At 30.9% G+C, this 23,854-nt stretch overlaps 6 protein-coding genes and 1 non-coding gene across 7 annotated transcripts in view; 3 read left to right on the top strand and 4 right to left on the bottom strand.

Annotated features, from left to right (window-relative positions):
- The window catches only part of LOC135949215 (uncharacterized), a 97,805-nt gene extending 89,739 nt beyond the window's left edge, over positions 1–8,066 (bottom strand). Inside the window, exons 1-6 of the mRNA XM_065498703.1 lie at positions 8,033–8,066; positions 7,859–7,968; positions 7,457–7,537; positions 7,247–7,388; positions 5,237–5,391; positions 5,038–5,172 (exon numbers count right to left, since the gene is read on the bottom strand). Of these exons, the coding sequence (XP_065354775.1) occupies positions 5,038–5,172; positions 5,237–5,391; positions 7,247–7,388; positions 7,457–7,537; positions 7,859–7,968; positions 8,033–8,066 (657 nt within the window). The remainder of the gene's footprint in view (positions 1–5,037; positions 5,173–5,236; positions 5,392–7,246; positions 7,389–7,456; positions 7,538–7,858; positions 7,969–8,032) is intronic.
- Positions 4,696–4,769, bottom strand: TRNAT-AGU (transfer RNA threonine (anticodon AGU)). The gene has a single exon. It is a non-coding gene; the product is annotated as a tRNA-Thr (tRNA).
- A 711-nt stretch (positions 8,067–8,777) lies between the features above and the next one.
- On the top strand, positions 8,778–11,058 carry Fntb (Farnesyl transferase beta subunit). Its single transcript, XM_065499028.1, has 5 exons — positions 8,778–8,991; positions 9,057–9,313; positions 9,375–9,810; positions 9,870–10,105; positions 10,171–11,058. The coding sequence occupies exons 1-5, from the start codon at positions 8,899–8,901 to the stop codon at positions 10,463–10,465; spliced, it is 1,317 nt and encodes a 438-aa protein (XP_065355100.1). The 5' UTR covers positions 8,778–8,898; the 3' UTR covers positions 10,466–11,058.
- Positions 11,059–12,105: 1,047 nt separating this feature from the next.
- Positions 12,106–13,272, top strand: LOC135963997 (J domain-containing protein CG6693). The gene has a single exon (XM_065516040.1). The coding sequence runs from the start codon at positions 12,198–12,200 to the stop codon at positions 13,110–13,112; it is 915 nt and encodes a 304-aa protein (XP_065372112.1). The 5' UTR covers positions 12,106–12,197; the 3' UTR covers positions 13,113–13,272.
- A 1,339-nt stretch (positions 13,273–14,611) lies between these two features.
- On the top strand, positions 14,612–16,538 carry LOC135949450 (zinc finger and SCAN domain-containing protein 31-like). Its single transcript, XM_065499020.1, has 5 exons — positions 14,612–14,861; positions 14,927–15,702; positions 15,771–15,905; positions 15,978–16,088; positions 16,388–16,538. The coding sequence occupies exons 1-5, from the start codon at positions 14,685–14,687 to the stop codon at positions 16,524–16,526; spliced, it is 1,338 nt and encodes a 445-aa protein (XP_065355092.1). The 5' UTR covers positions 14,612–14,684; the 3' UTR covers positions 16,527–16,538.
- Positions 16,539–16,673: 135 nt separating this feature from the next.
- On the bottom strand, positions 16,674–20,193 carry LOC135949447 (zinc finger protein 112-like). The gene is made up of 5 exons (XM_065499018.1): positions 19,915–20,193; positions 18,605–19,851; positions 18,397–18,531; positions 16,940–17,050; positions 16,674–16,873 (listed from the first exon to the last, which is right to left on the bottom strand). Exons 1-5 carry the CDS (start codon positions 20,065–20,067, stop codon positions 16,768–16,770), a joined length of 1,752 nt encoding a protein of 583 aa, XP_065355090.1. The 5' UTR covers positions 20,068–20,193; the 3' UTR covers positions 16,674–16,767.
- Positions 20,194–20,808: 615 nt separating this feature from the next.
- LOC135949446 (zinc finger protein 287-like) lies at positions 20,809–22,990 on the bottom strand. The gene is made up of 5 exons (XM_065499017.1): positions 22,810–22,990; positions 21,414–22,750; positions 21,223–21,357; positions 21,052–21,162; positions 20,809–20,981 (listed from the first exon to the last, which is right to left on the bottom strand). Exons 1-5 carry the CDS (start codon positions 22,969–22,971, stop codon positions 20,876–20,878), a joined length of 1,851 nt encoding a protein of 616 aa, XP_065355089.1. The 5' UTR covers positions 22,972–22,990; the 3' UTR covers positions 20,809–20,875.
- Positions 22,991–23,854: the final 864 nt, after the last annotated feature.

Genomic DNA, 23,854 nt, shown 5'->3' with positions numbered 1-23,854 from the left:
CTTTATCATTTAAAAAAAACCGCTCAGCTAACAACATTTGCTTTTCGAATTAAGTAAAAATCCAAAATTTTCAAAAATTATAAAAACTCTCTTTACTAAATTTGTTTATATGTAATTTAATAAGCCACGTCTCTGTTAAAATAAATCTCCATTTTTGTTTAAATGTAACTTTAATGAAAACAACAGCAACTACAATAACAACAAACAAATAGAAAAACATAAACATAGATTTATGTCAGACATACATACATATTTTGTAATGGCTGATGGTTTTCAAAACACAACATTGTAAAGAGTAAAAATCAAACTAACAAAAAACTAAAGAATTTGTAATTTATGGCTTAATTACAGGGCCAAGACTATGTAAAATGGAATCGAACAAAAACAACAATTGCAAAAAAATACCCTTTTGTTAGAAATTATATAAAATGTCCCTTTTTTTCATACAACCCACAAAAAGGTGTAAGTTGTTGCTGTTTTCTAATTTAATTGTTGTTGTTAGTGTGGCTTTTTTTATTTAGTATATTTAAGGCGTCTTTCAAATATGCATACGCCTTGCCTTGGCTTGTCTTCATATAAAACAAAATCAAAGAAAAAAAAAACTTTGTGAACTTTGTTTATAATATTTACCTTCTTTAAATGTCTGCTTTTCGTTGTTGTTGTTTTTTGTTAAAACGTTGCAATTGCACGCGATGTTGATGAAATTATTTCACTGTAGTTGTTGTTTAATATGTATTTTTTTGTTGTATTTTCAACAACATAAACTAATATAAAATATATTTTATATTAAACACATTTTTCACTAAACACTGCACTGGCTCTTTTATAACATTTATTTATTTATATTTATTATAATATTTACTTTTATTTACAGCCTTAAATTTTATTTGCCAAATAAAATAAATTTTACTAAACACAACAGCACACACTCACATCATTTAACAACTTGTTTAAGCTTGATGCGCAAAAAAAGCTTTTAATAAATAATCTGCACAAAATAAATGTCATCACAAAAGAGTATCACTCACTCACTCACTGGCAGTAATGCCGGATGGTTTAAAATTGCTTGCATTTGGGGATGGGTGGAGATATGGTGTAAATTTACATACATATAAGGGGAATACGTATACGAATTTAATGTTTATCTTGAAAAATTTACGGTAAGTGAGAATTAAATGGAAACTTTTTTTGAAAACTATATTCTATTTTATGTATATTTTTATACCCACCCTCAAAAAAGATTTTGTCATTCCGTTTGTAACATATCGAAATGTTTGTAGCTAGGGTTTTTAATTTCCCTGCCTTTTTTGATTCCCAGGAATCGGGAAACTTTTTTCTACATTCCCGGGTACCCGGCTATTCCCGAAATATATAATAATACTGTAAATTATGAATATAATGAATGCATTTTATATATAGGGATTCGTATTAATTAATTCAATTTGAGCTTAATACACTAAAATCTTAATGCGTAATTAAAAAACGCCAGCCTTTCGTTCCATAAATCCAACACCAATATATACTACATTATCTTTATTTAAAAGCTTAATTTAAATTTAATTAATTTTTAAATTAATTAGTAACAGAATTTATTCAAACTTTGAATGTTTAAATTTTTGTTGATTCAAATCTACTACAAATTGAGTTAAAATGTTGTTTCTTTCAGTTCAGGTTTATTTAGCTTTTAATCATTTACAAAATGATTAAATTATTTTCAAATTATTGGATTCAAAGGTGTTCATTCACAAAATCAAGACGAATATGAATTTTTAAAATACACTATCTGCAAAACACACATTATAAAGCTGTCATTGTTACCGAAACAAATTTGTTGAATAAGCGACAGCAGTACGTATTCAGAAAAATAAATTATAAAAATTATGACGTTTTCCTATAAAATTTTTTGAGATTTTCGTAAAAAAAAATTTTAGTTATTTAGTTTCTCATATTTGAAATTACCCACCCAGCTATAACTTTAAATTTTTTTACTTTTTGCATGTCTAATAACGGTCTATTATTTCCGAGATATAAACGAAAAACTGTAAGAAAAACTTTTTACGCTTTTTTTGTAAGAAAAAAATAGAATTTTAACTTGTTTCTTTGTAGTTTCGTCAGTTTTAAATTCTCGGGAATCCCGACTAAAAATACCGGGAATCGGGTTTTGAAAAATTGGCAAAAGTCCCGGGAAATTTGTCCCGGAAATTCCCGGGATAAAAACCCTATTTGTAGCAGATCTACATTAGATATGTCCGTCTGCTGTTGAAAACACGATAGAGCCCAAAACAAAAGGATCGAGCTGGCTGAAATTTTCAACAAATACTCTCTGTTGATAAGGTTTGTTTGGTATTGAAAATGGGCAATATCGCACCATGATTTCACCTAGCCCCAACACAAATGTCATAAATATGTTGATTATGCGGCATTCTTGATAAAATTTTGCACAAATTAGCTCTAAGTACTCTGAAATTATATTGTAAATTATTGAAATTATATTGTATGATGAAAATCCGGCAAAAATTTTCCCCAAACAAGGTCACCCTCAGAAAAAAAAAACATTTGGGAGAAAGTCCTCGTAAAAGTACAAGATAATCAGGGCAATTATAAATAAAAAATCAGGGAGTTTTTTCCCTTTTTCCTATTCAAAATCAATGTTGATAATGGAGGAAGGGAACAAAATCTCCCGCTGATTTATTGTTCATAATTGGGCTGAATGAAATAGCAAGAGAGTTTAAAAAATTCCTAAAAATTATTCCCTGAAGGGTTATCAATAACAAAAATTGGAAATTATTGGGTATATGACTTGAAAATGCGGGATTTACAATAGATGGCATATGTTTTGAAAGCAGTTTTTGTTTTTAATAACTTATATGTCATTTTGAAGGGTACATATCTGTTATTTATTCTCACTCTCCATGATGAATGGATGAATTCAATGTATGTATTTAGAGCTCAAAAGACAACCTTAGAATTCTCATATTGTTATATTTGCCTTTATTATTTCAGATTTTTAATAATTCACTAAATTAAATTTAACATTTTTTAATAAAAATGGCAATGAACATTTTACATTGCCTTTATTTCTTCATTTTTATTTTTCTTTGATATACATATTTCATATTTTAAATATTACACCAAATTTTAATTAATAATTCCAATGTTTTTTTTTCTAATGGTGCATGTTTCCCAACTACAACCAACCAACCACTGCATTAGCAAAATTTATTTCGTATGTAAATTTTGTTCGGACCAAATGCTTGTTACTACACTACACTTGTACTTGTGATTTTAAGTAATTTCTTTTTTAGACGTGGTAATTTATTATGCAAATTTATTTGGGGTAGCAAGAAAACAAATGAGACTGCCATGATATTTGATTTGTGGGAATTTGTTGGAAGAATTTTTTTTTATGGTGGCGGGGCAATAAATTTCATGGTTTTATAACAGAATAAAAGAAATATAAAATAGAAAATAATATGTACTACATACCGCATATTATTATTGCAGTAAATTCAGTAAACTTTCATTGCAAAAAAAAAAAACAAGAAATTTTAAATTAGTTTTGAGTAAAGAAATGTGAATTTTTACTATAACCTCAAATATGATTTTTCAATATTTTATTTGTTTTGTTCAACAACCTAGCCTATTGGCCATAACCGGTTATAAATATTATTCCAAATCCCAACACTAATCGACAGCCAAAAAAGAGCTTCTTCTAACAGATATGTCAAAAATTTAAAAATCGTATTTGCAGTTTTCGAAGTATTTTCACTAAAACACAGTTCTTTAACAGTTTTATGGCAAGAATATGGAATTTAAAGTTTAAACAATTTTTATCGATTTAAAATCTACGGATGTTAGTTATGCTATTAATTGAGTACAAATGGACATATTTGTAATTAGCGTCCCAAAATTATACAAAAAAGATGTTTTGGCCGATAAGACCTTTTCAAATTTCTTTTTAGTATATTTGTGTAATTTGTATTCAATTTAATCCCCATTAATTATTTCTTGCAATTTTATAGCAAAATAATGGGCTTGAGCGAACAAAAAAAATATGGCAACACACTTCCTTTACCGTTACACAAAAGTAAACAAACAATTTTGATCAAAAACAACAATGACACAAAGAGATAAAAATACAAACAAACATGAAAACAACAACAACAAATCAACGCAAGATTTTCTTCCGATGATCCCAAGTGACGGGGTGTTAAAATGATACCACGGCCCCTAGAATTGCCCCTATTATTATTTGATCTTCGTGTAAACCACATAACAAGTAAGAATATACCAAAACATATTAACAAATAAATTGCAATGGTGGCAAAAACCTGCAAAATAATAATAAAAACAACCTTTGCATACAGATTCAATAAAATCAGCAATAAATTTGGGATATTTTTATTTGTTTAAAAAAACTTACTATTGAAAGACCTTGAGCTAAACCCATCAACCAAGCAGGATTTTTATTTTCATTATTTTCGGCGATCCCACCCGGTCCATACAACTTGTGTTCTTTATTATGATCAAGGGCTTGCAAATGGGGGCGTTTTCTATATCCATGAGTAAATAAATTTGTATATTCTTGAGGGGAGTTAACGTCTAAGGGTTCATTTGGTTGGTTCTTGGAGAGAAAATGGGAATAATTAAAAAAAATATATAGAAAATTGAGAAAAAAAAAATTATCAACTGTAAAGGCCCCGACGAGATTCGAACTCATGATCTCCTGTTTACTAGACAGGCGCTTTAACCAACTAAGCCACGGCGCCTTGTTGTGTGCGTCGTGTAAATTGTATGTTTTAAGCTTTTCTAATGTTGCCAGATGCTGGCATATACTAAAGCTTCTTAAGAAAAAGCTTTTTTGCACAAGGTTGTATTATAAAGTATTAAAATTAACACTATTATGTCAACATTTCATTTCAACATTTTCATACACATAGATCGGAAACTACGAGTGTTGTTTTTGTTTTCACATAGTTTTTTTAATAATACATTCTCACCACATATGTTTTTGGTAACTGAATTGAATGGACTTACCTCTTGCTGCTTTTTAGACACTGTTTTGAATTCCCCTATATTATTGACAAATTCGACTTCTTTGTAGTCTCTTAAATCTTCCTCAGAACAAATAACTCCTGTATCCACACATTCATTTGTAAACATATCATATAACTGTAAGAAAATGTTGTATAATTAATAAAATAAATAGTTATAAAGATATTTTCTTTGATCCCACCTGATAATTTTGTGAACATCGTGGCAGTTTTTCACATTTTTCTGAAGTAAAATTGTAAAAATTGCGCAAACCAAAGTAACGCTCCTCACAATCAACCGGAAAACAATTTTTGAAATAATCTTTGTCCCAATTTTGGCAATCAATGAAATTTTTTTCTGAAAAAATAAATTTATAAATAAAAAATTAGCAATTTTTAAATATTCAATAAATTGGTATGTACTATAATTTAAATTAAACAAATGATTCTTTGGATCTGTATCCGATTCCAGTCATAGTATATTTTATGATATGAATTGGACCCATAACTTGCCATTGCCCAGCTCTACCTCATAATATTACCACCATCAAACTTGACAGTCTTATTTGTGTACTTGGGGTACAGTCTCTATTCCAGTCTTTCCATTGCATCTAAAATTGTATTTAGATTCATCCGAAAAGAGAACCGTATTCCATTACTATCTCAACCAAGACCAGCCTCATTTTCCCTGCGGCTAACAGTTCGAGAACCAATTTCCAATTTTAGATTATTGAGAATCTTCTGGGGAGAAATTTTTGGAAATTTCTTAAACTCTCTTGGTATTAAATGATATTGTCTAGGAGAGCTTTCTCGCAAATGTTTTTTTTACAGTAGTTGTCTTGCGAAATTTTGTTACAAATTTTTAAACTTCTATTTTCTTAATTGATTCCAGAGGAACTTCGAGTTTTCAATTCCGTCCAGTATGAAATCCGACGAAAGTCTCCAAAAAAGTGTATAGAAAGGTTCGGAAAAAGAGGAGTGGTCTAAATTCCTGAATTTGGGATAAGAATGTCCTTTAGACTCCCAAAAGCTTGTAGTAGTCTTTAGGCCGAGGTATTTGCCATTAAGAGAGCGGCCAACTGGCTCAGATATTACAGGATATCTGGTAGGGATATTCGTATATAAACTGACAACATCAAATATAGTCCAGGAATCCCGGGCATCCTTGAATGAGATGGCGAAACATTCGACAGTTGTACTCAGTTGGGTACGAGGACATAGGGAAGGCAATTGAATTGCTCATAACTTGGGGAGGATAGGAGCCTCGACAAGATGGGGTAATGAATCCACTTGTGCTATTACGAGGATGATCTGGCCTGCATTTGACTGTAAACGCACGTCGGATCTACTCGGATTACAACGAATACAACACAGCAATAGGGTGGCGATGATGCAAGATTTGGGCTGCCTCACCACCACTTCTGCAGGAGTTGTCAAAATGAGAAGGAGGAAGAGGCCATTTTACACTTCTTTTGCAACTGTCCGGCACTGGGTTATCTGCGTTCCAGGCTTTTAGGGGAACGATCCTTTACCAAATTCTCCGAATTATCTTGGCAGGAATTAAAGTGTACAGATGCCTTTATCAGATGGTTAATAAGACCGGACATGCAAATGACAGCTCATAGTGGCGCCGTATCTGTCACATGATGGTCTGCGCTCTCTGAAATTCTAGTCTTCTCTAATTGCTATCTATAATTTCTCTTATTAACTCTTTTCTTACTAAATTTATTACTTAACTTATCGCCTTCCCTCTTCTTTTACTTCCCTCTCTCTCTCTCTTCTCTTCTTTATTTTTCTCTTCCTCGACAGATACAATAAATGGACCCACGTGAGCTGTGCTCAAGACGAAAGACTTTGGACGACTAGCTGTGAACCTAACCCAATATCTACCACAGTCGTATATTATTTTGGTATTTAAATTTTCGCAAATCTTGACTCTAGCTATTTGTACAAGCTAATTAAAAAACATATTGTTCAAAAATATTACAAAAAAAAACAATTTTTTTTGTATTAGTCATCTTTTTTACAGAAATTTAAAGGTTTCCATTATTTTGCCAATGTATTTTTTAAAGTTTAATGCTTAAAAAAGCTAATATTTTAATAGAAAACCTAGTATCCTTTTTCATTTTCAAATCATTTCATTTTTAAAATCGATTTCTATTACATACCTTTTACAAACTAAATTTTTTTCTTTCTAAAATTATATTACTCACGTCTTCTCAATGTATGACCATCTGGATCTAGAATTTCAAATCTAGTATCAAATTTAATAATTTCTTTAATTGTACGCTCTTCACTAGCGGTATTTGTGGAGGTTATGGCAATGGGACACAGTCCCACACGATTAAATAGAGACTAAAAGTAATACCATAAATATAAAAAATGTTTGTATTTAAATATAAATATTTCCATTCAAAACATACCACTGTAGGCCATATTACAGAAACTTTTTCAATTTCACCTGCAGCTATAAAACCAAAATCACCACCCACTATGCGTCCCATCTTTAAATGTTTAAAAATAATAATAAATAAAACGAATTCTATAGAGTATTATACAATTGGTCAATTCACAAGGTCTCTTATCATGTCATATTGTCATAATATCCTAATATTTCGCAATGGTTTTTATTGCTTTTCTAGCAAAAAATGTCCTAAAATAATACTACTATGTATGCTATGTTTATTGTGTTATCGTAACCAATCAGAAGAGACCTGCGCCGAATGCTTAAGAGTCGGTTAAGCCGAGCTGCCGAGTAGTGATATATTAGGACATTATGACAATATGACTGATAAGAGACCTTGTGAATTGACCAAATATTTTACCTTTTCCATTAAGACTTCTGGTGTTACATTTACACAACAATAACCATTTGCTCTTATACGAAATTCCAATAGTTCACTATCTTCCTCATTCGAATTTTCCAAAGTAACATCTATTGATAGTTAAATTTATTATTAGTTATATGTGAAATTGTTTTATTTAGTTATTTAATTTACCAAATATTAAACCAATATCTTTAGGTTTAGGCATTCTGGTTATTATTTTAATAAGTTTAAGAGATCCCTGAACTTTGTTTAACAATATCAGGAGTATAGTAAGCCATATTAACAAGTAACTAAAATGAAAGATAAATGTTTGCTGGTAAGAAAATATAATTTAATTTATATATTTGTATTTTTATAAAAAAAAAAAAACATCCCAAATTAGCAGCATTTGAGTCTTTAAGTGAACCATTTGTGCAAAAGGTTTCAGTATGTATTTCTTAAGATCTGTATCATTATATTATCTAATTGTTTTATTAAAATTGAGCCAGATTTAAACCTGCAATTTTAAAAATTAAGCCGTCGCAATAACCGGGCGATAATGGATTACCAAGGATGCACTGTATTTTCGAAAAACCATCTCTGTCTGAACAGAGAAATATACAGTGTTGAGTTTTGAAAGTACTCTTGAATTGCAGCTAACATATGTGGTCTAAAATACAACACTGAATCTAAAAATAATATGCAACTACTCAATACCCAATACACTGACAGCACAATTTCTTTCCTTTTGTAAACAAATAATTCAATTAAAAATTTACATTACATTCTATTAAAAACTGTTTATTTAAGTTTTTACACACTCAAAATCTGGTAACCATAGACAACACTAACAAAAAGCTTTTTGAAAGAGAGAGAAAAGCTTTTCTTTGTAAAAGAAAAAAATCTGACATTTCGCACAAAAACAGTTGTTTTGTTAAATCTGCCTTCTTGTTGTTGAATTTCTTTTTAATTTCTAACAAAAACATCTATAATTTTTAATATTATTTACAATATTTTTCGAAAAATCACAACAAAATCGACTAAATAGTTTAGTAAACATGGAAGAAACCTTGGAATTTCGTGATTTTAATTTAATAAAAAACTTTAAATTTGACGATGAAAAAATATCGACAGTGACTTCAAGGGAACAGGTGTGTGTGTTTGAAATTAATTTGTTGTCTTACTCACTAAAATAAATAAATATTTTATAATTTAGCAAAAAACGGAAAACTCTATAGAAAAGTACTATGATAGATTTCAGCAAATAGGCATGCTAGATAAACATATAACCAGGTACTATAGAGAGGAACATCAACGATTTCTGGAAAATATGTTGCATCGTTTGCCCGGTAATTATGAGTGCTTGGACAGCAGCAGGCCCTGGTGTATATATTGGATTTTACAAGCTGGTCATGTATTAAATTTTACATTTTCCCCGGAAACCTTAGAACAAGTAGTACAATTTTTAGACAAGTATGTGAAAGAAATTACATATAATCATCACTAATATAATAATGAATAACTTTCGTTAAAGATGCCGTCATCCTCAGGGTGGCTTTGCCGGAGGTCCTGGCCAATATCCCCATTTGGCTCCCACATATGCCGCTGTAAATAGTTTGGCCATGATCGGCACACCCAGTGCATTTAGAGCCATTGATAGGGATTCTTTGGAACGTTTCCTTTTCGCTGTGCGAGAACCGGATGGTTCTTTTAGACTTCATGTGGATGGTGAATGTGATGTGCGTGGTGCTTACTGTGCTGTGTCAGTGGCTAAACTTACTAATATGCCAGAGACTACCTTAAGTAAACTATTTGATAAGACTGGAGATTGGATTTCCAGCTGCCAAACGTATGAGGGTGGTTTTGGTGGTGCTCCTGATCTAGAGGCTCATGGTGGTTATACTTTTTGTGGCATAGCCGCTTTGGCCCTGCTAAACGAAGGCCACAAATGTGATCAAGAACAACTATTGGTAAACAATTCATAAAAAAACAAAGGGAATAGTTATTAAATCTTAAATAAATTTTTCAGAAATGGACTTTACAACGTCAAATGGCCTATGAAGGAGGATTCCAAGGTCGTACCAATAAATTAGTGGATGGTTGCTATTCGTTTTGGGTGGGTGCCACTATACCCATAACTCAAGCCATCATGGCAAATGATGGTAAGCCTCTAACAAAGGCCCTATTCGATGTGGGAGCTCTGCAGGAATATATTTTACTATGCTGTCAAAAGCCCAATGGTGGCCTTATTGACAAGCCTGGCAAGTAAGTTCTTTAATCATAACATCACAAATTCCTATAACTATAAAATATTCCATTTCATTTCTTAGACCCCAAGATCTTTACCACACTTGCTATACCCTAAGCGGTGTAGCCATAGCTCAACATTCGGAATCAGCTTTAAATCCTGCCATATTGGGTGATCCCATTAACGAACTAATGCCCACCCATCCCCTATTCAATGTTTCACCACTGGCGGTGGCTCATAGTACCCATTTTTACGAACAATTGAATAAATTACGTTCCTGTACACAATTTGATAATTCTCTAGATGAAGACGATGACATAAGTGAGGATCCGGTAGAGGAAAATCATTCTTCAGTTAGTTCAACAACATCTAATTAATTTTACTTCAATTTAAGAAAATATTTAAAGACAAGTGATCATGATGCAGAGGTATACAAAGAAAAAAATATGTAATTGTGTAAACAAATAATTTTTACCTGTATTTTATATACTGCATACTTTTGGGCAGTTTTTGAACTAGTATTCACTTAAAGAATGTATCTATAAATAATATTCTATATATACCTATATACAGTGAGCCGCAAAAGTGAGTATACACCAAAAATTATTGGATATTTTTTAAGATAATGAAAATTCTAAAATTTATCCATGATTAAAATTTTAAAGTTTCGGTTTGATAGAGATTGGCTTGAATAATATCTTTGGTTGTGAAAAATATAGATTTAAGTCGGACTATAATGATTTTCATGATCTTAAAAAATCAAAAAATTCGCTGCTGTTTACTCACTTTTGAGGCTCACTGTATATCTCTTGGTAAAAAATCAAAGATATACAAGTAAAGCCTTTTTTCTATTTAAAACTGAAATAATATTCTTGTAAATGTTAAATTGATATAAATGTTATTTTCTTAAAAATCAAATTTGACTTAAAATATTGCAATAAAAACAAAAAACAAAATGAAAAGTAAAGAATTTTTGTTATGGGAAGATAAACAGAATGAGGGCGGCGACGACTGGGAAGTTTTCCCCTTCCAAATGACTGACCTGGATATCTAATTAAAATTAATAATGTCCTTTGTCTATATCTAATTAATTTTTATCATGATAAGCGTCAAAATGGTTGTCAAATAAAAAATTATCAGTTATAGTCTCCATTTATTAGTATTATTGCTACTTTAGCTCCTGTCTATACTTGACAAATATTTATATTACTGAATTGTAATAAATGAAAATGAAATATTTATCACATTTAATTAATTTAAGACAAACTTGTCTGAGCTAAAGCACTAATAATTTTGTCATAACGATGCAATAAACTTTTTAATTCTTCATTTACATAACCGATCCCTTAAGGGCCTTATATGGATAATAAGAGCTATATATAAATGGAGATAATTCCTTATCTTGACAACCATTTTGACGCTTATCATGATCAAAATGTATCAGGTATAGACAGGGCGTTATGATAAAATTGTTAATGCATTTGCTTGTCTTGACAACAAACGTCATTAATTGTTATGATAAAAATTTGACAGGGGGTTTTGTTTGACAACAATGTACACACATGTTAAATAAAAAAATTTTTATTTGCGGTTGATTTGCAATTTCTTATTTCTTCAGGCGATTTTTTAAAATTTTGTTGGTATATAACGTCTAAACCCAAGTCTCTTCGAAAATAATATATATTACTATAGATTGATATTTTAGTGGCCTATCGACGACTGTTAGCGAGATATGTGTACGAGAAATTGTATCAAAGTTATTTATGAAAAACTCAATTTTATTTTTTTGTAGCGTTTTTTTATGTATTTCAAACCAAATGTAAACAAAAGTACCTTTTATGCAACTCTGTAGTGAAGTCTACCAAAAAAGATCTGTTTGTTTTCTTCAGCTGCGAATATTTTTCTTTTGTTTGTTGTTTTTTTGCACACCTCTTTTACTCGCATACACACACACTACTTGGCGCCTTCTTTGCAGCAAACGATTTTCACCATTCTTTATTTACAACTGAATTTGTCAATTACTACGAAATTTTAGTAAAATCTATTAAACAAAAACATAAAAATCTTTAAAACACTTTGGTGTTCTGGGAAAATTTATAAGCAAACAAAATGTCTACATTGGAATTGTGTGAAAAATACTTTGAGACACGCGATGTGTATAAGTTGTTCGATGTTGAAAAGACCGCAGCGGAAAAAGACATTAAAAAAGCCTACTACAAATTATCACTGCTAGTGCATCCAGATCGTGTGCCAGAAATCCAAAAAGAAACTGCCACCGAAAAGTTTAAGCTGCTGTCGAAGCTCTATCAAATATTGGCCGATAAAGACAAACGGGCTCTGTACGATGAACAGGGCATTATTGATGATGACGATGATAATTTGGAAGGGAAACTTAACAATTGGCTGGAGTTATGGCGGAAACTCTTCAAGCCTTTAACCGAAGAAGATATAAACAATTATGAGAAGTCGTATGTGGATTCGGATTTGGAAAAGGCAGACATTAAGAAAGCCTATCTGGGTGGTAAGGGTTGCATTAATTATATGATAAATTCAGTGCCATTTATGAAGGTAGAAGATGAACCGCGTATGCAAGAGATTGTCAAAGAATTGATAGCAGCCGGAGATGTGCCAGAATATAAAATCTTTACCGAGGAGCCCGAACAAAAACGTAAGAAACGCCACAAGAAATACGCCCGTGAATCCAAGGAGGCTGAAGAAATTAAAGCAAAAATTGAGGCTAGAAATAAAAAGCGTGCCGATGCTGCTGGCTCAGCGCCACAGGCGGCTGGCGGCAGTCTTGAACAGGCCATTATGGCCAGACAAAAGTCACGTCAAGGTGGTTTTAATTCATTGATGGATAAGCTAATGGAGAAATATGGTAATGAAGATGATGAGGACGATGTTCTGGACTTTAGCGCTTACGAGAAAGTCAACAAGTCCAAAAAGAAGTCGCACAAGAAAGCCGGCAAGGAAAAGGATAGCCCATTGCATGCTGTTAAGAAGGGCAAAGTTAAGAAACGTTAAAAGTACGACGAGGGAAATTAATTATTTTTTTTGTTTGCTTTAGTAATTAGATTTATTTTATACACGATTATAACATATTTGTAGGATAAAAATACATAAATAAGTATTTTCATTAATTGAAAAAAGAAGGATGAATAAATTTTTTTTGTTTTAAAAAATATTTTTTTTGCATTGATTTTTTTAAATAGAAATTTGGAAAATGTTCAAATAGATACTTGTAGATTTGAAATGTTTAATTTTGATCGATTTTAAGTAACAGTTTTGAACCAATTGTAGAATAGAAATAAAATTATATACCAATATTCTAGGTCCTTATAAAATTCTAAGATAGTGTTTCGTGGAAAGGACAAATCCCCAAATATTATTTATTGATCAGAAATGTTGGCTATTAAAAATGGACAAAATCGGTTAAGTAGAATCAGAATTATGGATCAAACAATGAGACTTCCTTTTCACATATTTTGTTCGGGATGGTTTCAATTCCGATCGATTCAAAAAATATTTAATAATTCTATATTTCTGATTTTAATTTGAGAACGTTTTTAATATTAAAACAAAAGTGAATGTTTTGGTACAGAAATTGATTAAAAGTTTTAGAAAAAGAAATAAATACAAGAAATTTTTTTTTGACTTTTTCTGAAGAAGCAAAATGCGGAATTAATTCCATTTTTAATACATCAAAAATAGGCCAAAAATCTAGGTTGTCCCGGTTTTTTTTTATATCTCAGGTCGATTTTGTCGATTTTAAATAGTAACCGAGCTTGATACTTTCTTAAATCTTTCATAATAACTAAAAGGTGTGAGTTACCATTTTCCGCTTTTCTTACTATAGCTGGATTCTTGACAACTCCAATATTATTTTCATCGGCTTTTGAAGAAGCCGCTAAATTAGTGGCACAGGTGGCTTGCGGAATACCATGTCTCTCCTTTTTACGATAATAGCGTATTACTTCATTATTTCATGGCCTTGATATCATCCCAGGCATCAGCCATATTTCAAAGGATTCTTTATTATTAAATCCTTTAATGCATGGCAGAACAAGTTGGTTCTACCATGCTTTAATGTTTTCACAAAATTATAAAAATAAACTCTTAAAAACTACCTTTTGCCGCTGTTTTTTTGTTGATTCAACATAATAACGTCAAAGTCGTGTCATATTGACAATTTTTTGAAAATTTTTATATTTTAATCAATCATCTGGCAACTTATACCCCGGATGCTCCGGCTGACATCAGCAAATTTGGCTGACATCAGCCACTCACTTGTGTATTTCTTATGGGATTTTTTGGCTCACATACCCACCAAATCTAAATCGTAAAAACTTCATATAAAATGGTTTGGCTGATGTCAGCCACGGTGCTGCCACTTCAACAACCACACACAAAAGATGGCAACATTTGTCAACTGAAAAGTGCTACCAAGTTTTCAAACTAATGCCAGCAAAAAGAAGAAGAGACATTTTGACATTTTTATGTAAACAAAAGCCAAAACACTAAAACTGCGCTAAAAACTATAAATAATTACGAATTTTTTCCCTTTCATTCAATTTAATGCATTAAAAAGCCACAAAAATGTCTTTAAAAACAACAGACAAATGTCGCCTGTGCTTGGTGGAAACAGAAATACCAAAAACCTATGAATTGTTTAAGAACAATGATGGCGTAGCGTTTAAAACAGAAGTGGATCAAAATGATGAATTTACCAATTTGAAACTGTACGAAAAAGTGGAATATTGTTGCGGTGTAAGGGTACGTTTACTAATAGCAGAATACAATTTTAGGAATTATGTTTAATTTATTGAATTATATTTTAGCTGCACAATAAGAAACAAATGCCCACACGAATTTGTGGCAAATGCTTCAACACGGTACACATGTGGTTTAACTTTCGCCAAATGTGCTACAATTCACAAGTGTTTTTGACCACACAGAGCCAGGAAGTTGTGGACATAGATCAGGAACTGGAAGATCTACAAACAATACGTACAAAATTAAATAACAAGAAAACTGCAGATATAATTGAGTGCCTAGAAGCGGACAGTGAAGTGGGCATAATATATGAGGATGTGGACGATGATGCTGATGATAATAATAATGATGATGGTGATTATTTGGATAACCATTTTGAAGTAGATGGTGATGATGAAAACGATAATGATCACCAAGCTGTCAAAAATGATCATGTTACGAAACAGGAGTTAGACATGGGGAATTGTAAATTGGAAAATATGGCGGAATTTATTAAAGACAATGGTGATCTCTTGGAGGCCCTAACAACCGATGATTACAATGAAGCCTTGGCTTACCTTAATGCAGAGGATGATGATGAGCTGGAAGAGTTTATAGATCACTGTGCCACCAAGAATATCTCGATAAGGCAATTAAATGCTAAAGCTATGACAAAATATAAACCGAAAATAGGTAAACCGAAGCCAAAACCCGTTATAAAAGAGGAAAAAAGTCAAAAGACAATTAAGTTGCCGAAACCCTCCACATTTATGTGTAATATCTGTGGTAATGTTTACAGCAAGAAACCATTGTTTCAGCATCATATGCGCATGCATTCCGACGTTAAGCCTTATCAATGCGAGTAAGTGGGATTTTTAAGGTGTTAAATCGTATAAGGTTTTTATTAAATGTATTTTCTTTTCTTCTTAGACTTTGCGATAAATCTTATCGTATTATGAGTGATTTGAGAAATCATATGTATCGTCATACTGGAGAAAAACCATTTAAGTGTAAATATTGTGATCGCCATTTCATGGATCGCAGTTCCCGCCACAGACATGAAAGGTAAGTCCAATTTATTTTAAAGAGAAAATTTTAAAATTCTTATTTTTTTTTGTTTTTCTTATTTTATAAAAGAATTCATACAAATTCAAGGCCATACAAATGTAATATATGCACGAAGAGTTTCTCTTATTCGGCAATATTGAAAAATCATTTGAAATTGCATTCGGGAGAAAAGGATTATATGTAAGTAAACAAAAAATTTAATATAAAAACATAAACTCAATTATTTAAAAAACATGCACGCCATAATTTAAAAGATTTACTATTCGTTTAATAAAGAAAATACTCAATTTAAAGTTTGAACATTTTCTTAATTTTGACCATTTAAAAACTTAACGAAAATTGATTTTCTAAACCAAAAACATTTCAACGGAAATTTTGCTATATTCGTTTAACATAGATCAGCTTAAACAAATATTTAGAAAAATGTTTTACTTTTGATGAAATCCTTATTTAATATAAAATTTCAACTTTCTTTTCAGCTGCTCAATTTGCAATAAATCCTTTACATTGGCTCATCAACTGAAAGCTCATATGCTAACAATATCGCATAAACAAAAAGAGGCCGCATTTGAAGCATCTGGCTATAAGATTCTCTATGAAACAGCTGTTGATATTTAATTTAGGATCAAAGTTGTTAATAAAAACAAATTCTTTTAAAAAAATTTCTAAACTATAAAAAAGTTTATTCTAGACTGTATATAAAAAAAGGAAAGCATACATAAAATAGAAGAGTAAAATAATAATAAATCAATTTAAATATGCATAATTTGTATTTGTATTGAAACTATTAAGTGGACATTTTTTCTTCCCTTACTTAACATATACTCAATATGAAGTTGAGTTATTAAAAATATTATTGTTAATTTGCCAACACGTCCAATTGTTCTACAGCTTTATGTAGTGTAGTGTTTTTATGGGCCTTTAATTGATGCGGCAGTTTAAATGATTTCGCACAAGGTTCACATCTGGAATAATAATAAATAAAAAATTTTTTATTTTCTTTTTAAATATATATTTTTTTTAATACATACCTGTAGGAGCGTTCTCCAGTATGAACTTTCATATGCTTTTTTAGAGTTGTAGCCAATGAAAAGGCTTTACCACATAAATTACATTGAAATGGTTTTTCATTTGTGTGAATTCTGAAATGAGGACAAAAACATAAAACATGTAAAAGTGCTATCTATAAACGTATTCGGTTGTCCAAAATCTTAAATATACTTTACAAAAGCATACATTAGATAAAAATTTAAAAAAAATGATTGGTTAACAAGAGAGCTATATTCCGTTGTGCCGAATCTTATATAATTTACTTAAAAATATTGTTTTTTCAAATATTTTTAAAATTAACTTATTTTTAATTTTTTTTAAAAATTTTTAAATTTTTTTTTAATTTTTAATTTTTTGGAAAAAGATTTTTAAAAAAAAAAAAAAAAATCGGGGTAAAAAATATTTTTCCCGATTTTGACCCATTGTAGGTCCAACTTACTATAGCCTAATCGTTGTCCATTGCATCGTTGCAATGGACTTTGAAATATCTATCATTAGATATCCATATTGTCTATATTACTGACTTAGAGCTAGTTTCTTACTTGCCAGTTAAACTCAGCTTAACACGCTGTTATATTAATCCTGAAATATAGTTTGCCGGAATTTAACCAATGATTGTGTTTCTCACTAGTGGATTAATTTTGTTAGCATTGCCATACTTTTCAGTCAAATCACATGTTTATTCTTCAAATTTTTTCATATAAATATGGCATTTTATAAGAAAAAGCAACCGCGTTACATAATTTTTTTTGTAAATTTTAACTTTCTAAAAGAAAAAGCGACATAAAAGTATATAAAATGTATATTAAAAATTATATTGATGTTAATAAAGCAAATAAAAACAAAGAGCTGCTGTGCTGAATTGTTTATTTTATTTTCCATCTGTTTGTGCTTTGGCATTTTATACTTAGGTTTAACTCACCAATGATGCTCAGTTAAACCTAGATTATATAGCATATAAACAATAAGTGAGAAACACAATTTTTAGTTTAATTTAGGTTTAAGCGAAGAATGTAGATTATCTCTATCCCAGAAACTAGCTCTTAGTAATCCAGATATAGATCAAAAATAGGCCAAAAATCGAGGTTGTCCCGGTATTTTTTCCTTAAATCTCAGCAATTTGTGGGCCGATTTTGTCGATTTTAAATAGCAACCGAGCCGGAAGAATTCCCGATATATTGATGTATGAATCATGTATGTAAGTTATTTCGGGGCTATGGAAAGTTGATTTCAACATAGAGACGGACATGGCTATTTATAACGATCCAGAATATATATATGTATACTTTATGGGATCGCAGATGAAAAATGTGGAAATTACAAATGAAATCCAAAATATATACCCTTACCACTCATGGTGAACGTATATCTATCGTCATTTCCACGGTACCGAACACCCAAAATAAAATAATATCTCAAATAAAACCATAATACATACCTTTCATGCCTCAGATTCGAGCTGCGATCACTAAAACGTCTGCCACAGTATTGGCATTCAAAAGGTTTTTCGCCGGTATGCATGCGCATGTGGGCTTGCAAATTACAGGCTGTTATAAAGCGTTTAAAACACAATCTGCAATAAAAATTAAACACAAACAATTAACAAACTAAACCAAAAAAAGAATTCTCTCTTAAACAAAACTTACTCGCACTCATGATTCTTTTCCTGACGATGCACTTTCATGTGAGCATTTATAAGCTGACGACTACCAAAGTTATTGCCGCATAAATCACAAACCCATACTTGCTGCTGTGATGAGCTAGAACTACTAGCAGAAGCTTTATTATGCTCCACATTTTTGGTGACCACCGAACGTTTAGCAGTTTTTGTCATTTTTGAATTAACTACCACCACACTAGAATTTCGTGAAGATATATTACTGCTGGAGTCATCGATTAAATATTCATCCACTATATATTCGGTTTGCAAGTCATTTGTGGCATTTGATAAATTAGAATCTTGTTCCTGTAGCTCTATAAAGCCTTCTGCCTCCTCCTTGGTGACAACAGTTGAACTCACTAGAGCTTGATTGTCTTCCATATCGGATTCACAGTCTAACATTAGTTGCTGGTCTTCGACTTCATCTTCTTCCCCCTCATCTTCCCCTTCTTCTATGGGTATGAATTGTATATTTTCATCTTGATCATCGGTTTCTATGTGGTGTTCATCATCATCATCTTCTAGATTTTGTTCATGTGTTATATTTTCATTTTTAATATCCTTAAGATAATAATATTCTCCACTATTTTGTTTTATATCATGTATAGCTGTTTCTTGAGTGTTCTCATCCAAATAATCATCCTCTTCAGCTGTAGCTTCATTCATTTGGAAATCTTGTATTTTTGCAGATTTAAGTTTTTCATCAGGACTATGACTCTCTTCATTTTCTTCATCTTCTTGTTCATCTATATTTTTATCCAAACTACTGTCATGATTTTCAGCTGGTTCCGAGTGTTCCAATATTTCTTCCATTTCTACCATATTATTTAAATCATTGTCAGCTAGTTCTTCTTCATCATCATGAGCTATTAGATGGTCTGTATTACTATTTATTTCGGGGAAATTTGTATCATTGCATAACTTCTTTGGTGATTTATCCAAAGGAGTTCCTGGCCGTTTCAGTATATGCGACTTTTCAGCTTCCTCCTCTGAGGCTAGCCCACCCTCTTTAATTTCTTCAATTATGGCATCATTAGCTATATTATCCTCTTCAAAATCCACTGAGGGTGGCCTTTCGGGTTTAAATAATATACTAGCTGATTTGGTACGTTGTAATATGGTTTGCAAATATGTATCGGAAGATCGACAAGTTTTCCGAAAATTTATAGCATATTTAACCAGGGTTAAACATTTCTTACAAATTTTTTCCGGCAAGTTATCATTTGGTTTCATCTAAAATTTTCTTCACATTTAAGCAAAACAATCGGTTTAAGATTTATAAAATTCCATACTCACCGATATGCCAGAACACTCATAAATATGTTTCGCCAACTGTTTATCCTCATTGAAGAGATGGCGCATTGATTCATCGCCACCACTCGCTTGAGGTTTCTTTTGTTCTTCCACAAGACACACGCGACATATGTTCCACGTTATATTGATTTCCATTTTAAGTAATTGTCTACTATAAATGCTTGTGTTATTAGGATTCTATTTTAATTCAAAATATCGACATACAAATGGTTTTTCTTTTAATTTAAAAGAAATAAAACAATATTTTGTGATAAAATTTTAGTTTACGAAGAATGCTGTAATAATTTTGACATTGTAAATAAAGTGTAAAGAACAAGGTTTAAAAGAGAATATAAAATCAAAACAATGTTAAAAACAACAAATTATGTTAAAATATTAGTACTAACACAGGCATGTTATATTTTACAGTGCTGCAATGCTAGCGATATCCTAAAGTCGTTACTAAAATCGACTTTTAGAAAACTGAGAACATAAAGTAGAATTTCAGACATATTTATATCAAGTGTAATTTAAATAAAACCCTTATTCGTAAGTTGGACTGACTTGGATCTAGATTATAAATATGTTTAGAAGTGGCTGAGATATGAGAGAATTTGTCACACAATAAAACCATATAAAGATAAAATATTAAAATTCTACCAAAAATTCATAAAAGACCAATAATTTTTCAAAATTCGGAAATTTTAAAATAACTTATTTCAAAAATGAAAAGAAACAACAGACTTTTAACCAGAGCTTCGAACTAATTAATTCAATTTGAGCTTAATTCACTAAAATCTTAATTTGGAATTAAAAAATGTAAGCCATTTATTCCATAAATCCATTCCCAACATCTTTAGCTTCAATATATGCCAACAAAAGCAAAAAGTTTCTAAAACTGTTTACATCGTATTTTATTAAACAAAACTTAAAATACATAAGAAAAAAATATTTGAAAATAAACTTAATTTTCTGGAGCGCCTATTTGCAACACAGATCGGTGTAGGGAAGTATTTAGATGGGTCTTTAAATGATGTGATAATTTAAAAGATTTTCCACAAGGTTCACATCTAGAATTAAAGAAATAATAGTAATTTTTAGATCAGCACCTACATATATGCAAAAAAAAACAATAATTACCTATACGATCTTTCATTGGTATGAACCTTCATGTGATTTTGTAATGTTGTAGCCAAAGTAAAAGTTTTACCACAATTATCACATTTGAAAGGCTTTTCATTGGTATGAGTCCTATGTGTATACAAAAAATAAATATATTAACCAATGTTGGGCCAAGCAAAATTGACTTACCTTTCATGTCTTAGACTTGAGCTGCGATCGTTGAAACGTCTGCCACAGTATCTACATTCAAATGGCTTTTCCCCTGTATGTATGCGCATATGAGCTTGTAGATTACAGGCGGTTATGAAACGTTTAAAACACAATCTAAAATTAAGCAATTGTATTAAAGTATTATAACAATTATTTGCTGAAAAACTTACTCGCATTGATGATTCTTTTCCTGATAGTGAACTTTCATATGAATGCTCATAAGATTGCGATTGGTAAATTGATTGCCACATATTTCACAAACACATACTTGAAGTTGAGATCCAGGCAAAGATCTGGTAGCGGAAGATTTTGTTTGAACTCGTTTAGCTTTACGTATTGGAAGAATGATTGGACTGGTTCTTCTTTCAGTAGCTATTGAAGCATTTAGAGATTTTGTTAAGGTTTTATTTCTATGACTTTTTGTTTCAATAGTTTCTTGTGAAGACGGCGACTCATTGTGAGCACCAACATTATCATCCACTATATATTCTTCATCAAAGTCACTTATTAAAGTTGATGTATTGGAATTTTGTTCGTGATATTCAATTTCATCGTTTGTATCAACAGTTGAACTCACTTGAGCATTATTGTCATCGATTTGTTCTTCCAAATGTAGCATTAATTCCTCATCAATATCCTCCTCCTCTATCTCTTCATGTTCTTCAATAGCATAGTATTCAATATTTTCATCTGTCACTGTGTGTTGTTCCCCAGTCTCTTCTAGGTTTTCATGACTATCACTTGAGTTTGGATTTTCATTTTTTATATCTTTAAGCAGAAAGTATAACTCCTCTTCACTGTCTGTTTTCAAATTATGCATGTCTGATTCTACGTTTTCAGCCAAATCATGCTCATTATCATTATGATCATCAAGGTCCTCTTCAGTATTTCTCACTTTTGTAAAACTAGCATTCATATAGAATTTTTGTAATTGAGAGGGTTTGGTTTTTTCATTTTCTTCATCAACATTGGGGTCTTGTTCATGATTTTCTTTTAAAATCTTAACATTTGGTATAATTTTGTCGCTACTACTATCATCAATTGTTTGCGTAAATATTTGTTCTTCCATTTCGTCTGAATGTTCAATAATTTCTTCCAGTTCCACGGTATTATCAATAGCATTATCACTAACTTCCTGCTCTTCAACATCTTGTTCTAAATCTATATTTTGTACAGTTTGATTCACTTTCTGTTCAATAGCTGGTGCATTATCAGGTGAATCAAAAAGCTCTAATTTTGATCGTTTTTCTACTTTGGAAAGTTCAATATCATTCTCTACTTCACTTGTAGCGTCAGTTTCCATATTTTCTACATCATTCTCATCATCACTTACAACACAACTTGGTATGTCTGGTTTAAACAATGTGCTTGCCGATTTGGTGCGTTCCAACATGGATTGTAAATAAACATTTGAAGCACGGCACGTTTTACGAAAGTGCACGGCATTATTTATAATTTTTAAACAGTTTAAACAAATTTTGTCGGGTAAGGAATCGTTCGGTTGCATCTAAAATAATGAATTTTATTAAATTAACCGAAATTTGTATTATACAGGTTAATACTCACATTGATACCGGTAAATTCATAAATATGCTGTATCAACTTTTTGTTTTCATTAAATAGATTTCTCATTTGTTCTGTACTACTGTCGCTATTAGATCCTTTGTTATTTTTTTGTTCTTCCTGTAGACACACACGGCATATATTCCATGTTATACTTATTTCCATGGTTAATGTTATTATTTCAAATCAACTTTTAATAAAATACATGTATTAAAATTTATCAAAACACAAACTAACAATATTTTTGTTTATCAATTGAATTTGAAGTAATTCAAGGTGTATTCATTATAAGGTAATGTCGATAGCACAGCTGATTAGTTTTGTCTTCATTTGTTTACAGACTAGAACTGTCAAATTCACTAGTGTTTGTTGTCGCGAATAAAACAACAAACGTAAAAGGAACATAAACAACAGGCATACTTTGACATTTACATTCTATATAAACAAATTGTTGTAGAATCGCTCTCACCTTATAGTGAATACGTCCTGGACCAATTTTAGTGATGCCTACTGTTGGCAGATAATTTTGTTGTAAAATCAACAAAATTGGTCTAAAAAATCGTCAAAAACGACAAAATATTTTTGAAATCGTTTAAAAATCAAAATAAAAAAAATAAAATTGATCGGGTTTTTTTTGAAAAAACTAACAATCCAATTTTTAATGAATTAATGTTGTAAAATAGGTGTTATATAATAAGAATTATTTAATATTTGTATACAAAAATTAAATATTTGTATTACAGATCACTACAGATATGAAACAAATGACAGTTCTAAAAAAAAACCTTCAACAAATGGCCGAGATATAAGCAAAAAACTACGAATACCCCGATTTGACACCAAGAAAGGCATTTCAAAGACCTTTCCTTTTTTTGTGGAACATTTCAGCTAGCTAGCTCCTTTCCTTTCATAAGGATCTAGAATATACATATATACTTTTGTGGGTCTGCCATGAATATTTCGATGTATGTATTACTAATGGAATGACAAAATCAATATACCCCCATCCTTTTTGATAGTGAGCTAAAATTTTATTTAATGTGAGCTA

Source organism: Calliphora vicina, chromosome 1 (assembly GCF_958450345.1).
Source record: "Calliphora vicina chromosome 1, idCalVici1.1, whole genome shotgun sequence".
NCBI lineage: Eukaryota > Metazoa > Arthropoda > Insecta > Diptera > Calliphoridae > Calliphora > Calliphora vicina.
This window is presented reverse-complemented; position numbering and strand designations above follow the sequence as displayed.

Bases quoted from the DNA above. Each gene is read 5' to 3' on its own strand.
- Fntb (XM_065499028.1), top strand. From the start codon at position 8,899: ATGGAAGAAACCTTGGAATTTCGTGATTTTAATTTAATAAAAAACTTT. The intron at 9,314-9,374 runs GTATGTGAAAGA...CTTTCGTTAAAG, and splicing joins GTAGTACAATTTTTAGACAA to ATGCCGTCATCCTCAGGGTG. The intron at 10,106-10,170 runs GTAAGTTCTTTA...TTCATTTCTTAG, and splicing joins CTTATTGACAAGCCTGGCAA to ACCCCAAGATCTTTACCACA.
- LOC135963997 (XM_065516040.1), top strand. From the start codon at position 12,198: ATGTCTACATTGGAATTGTGTGAAAAATACTTTGAGACACGCGATGTG.
- LOC135949450 (XM_065499020.1), top strand. From the start codon at position 14,685: ATGTCTTTAAAAACAACAGACAAATGTCGCCTGTGCTTGGTGGAAACA. The intron at 14,862-14,926 runs GTACGTTTACTA...ATTATATTTTAG, and splicing joins AATATTGTTGCGGTGTAAGG to CTGCACAATAAGAAACAAAT. The intron at 15,703-15,770 runs GTAAGTGGGATT...TTTTCTTCTTAG, and splicing joins GTTAAGCCTTATCAATGCGA to ACTTTGCGATAAATCTTATC.
- LOC135949447 (XM_065499018.1), bottom strand. From the start codon at position 20,067: ATGGAAATCAATATAACGTGGAACATATGTCGCGTGTGTCTTGTGGAA. The intron at 17,051-18,396 runs GTATGTATTATG...TCCTCATTTCAG, and splicing joins TCGAATCTGAGGCATGAAAG to AATTCACACAAATGAAAAAC. The intron at 16,874-16,939 runs GTATGTATTAAA...TTATTATTCCAG, and splicing joins ACTGGAGAACGCTCCTACAG to ATGTGAACCTTGTGCGAAAT.
- LOC135949446 (XM_065499017.1), bottom strand. From the start codon at position 22,971: ATGGAAATAAGTATAACATGGAATATATGCCGTGTGTGTCTACAGGAA. The intron at 22,751-22,809 runs GTGAGTATTAAC...TCATTATTTTAG, and splicing joins ATGAATTTACCGGTATCAAT to ATGCAACCGAACGATTCCTT. The intron at 20,982-21,051 runs GTAATTATTGTT...CTTTAATTCTAG, and splicing joins ACCAATGAAAGATCGTATAG to ATGTGAACCTTGTGGAAAAT.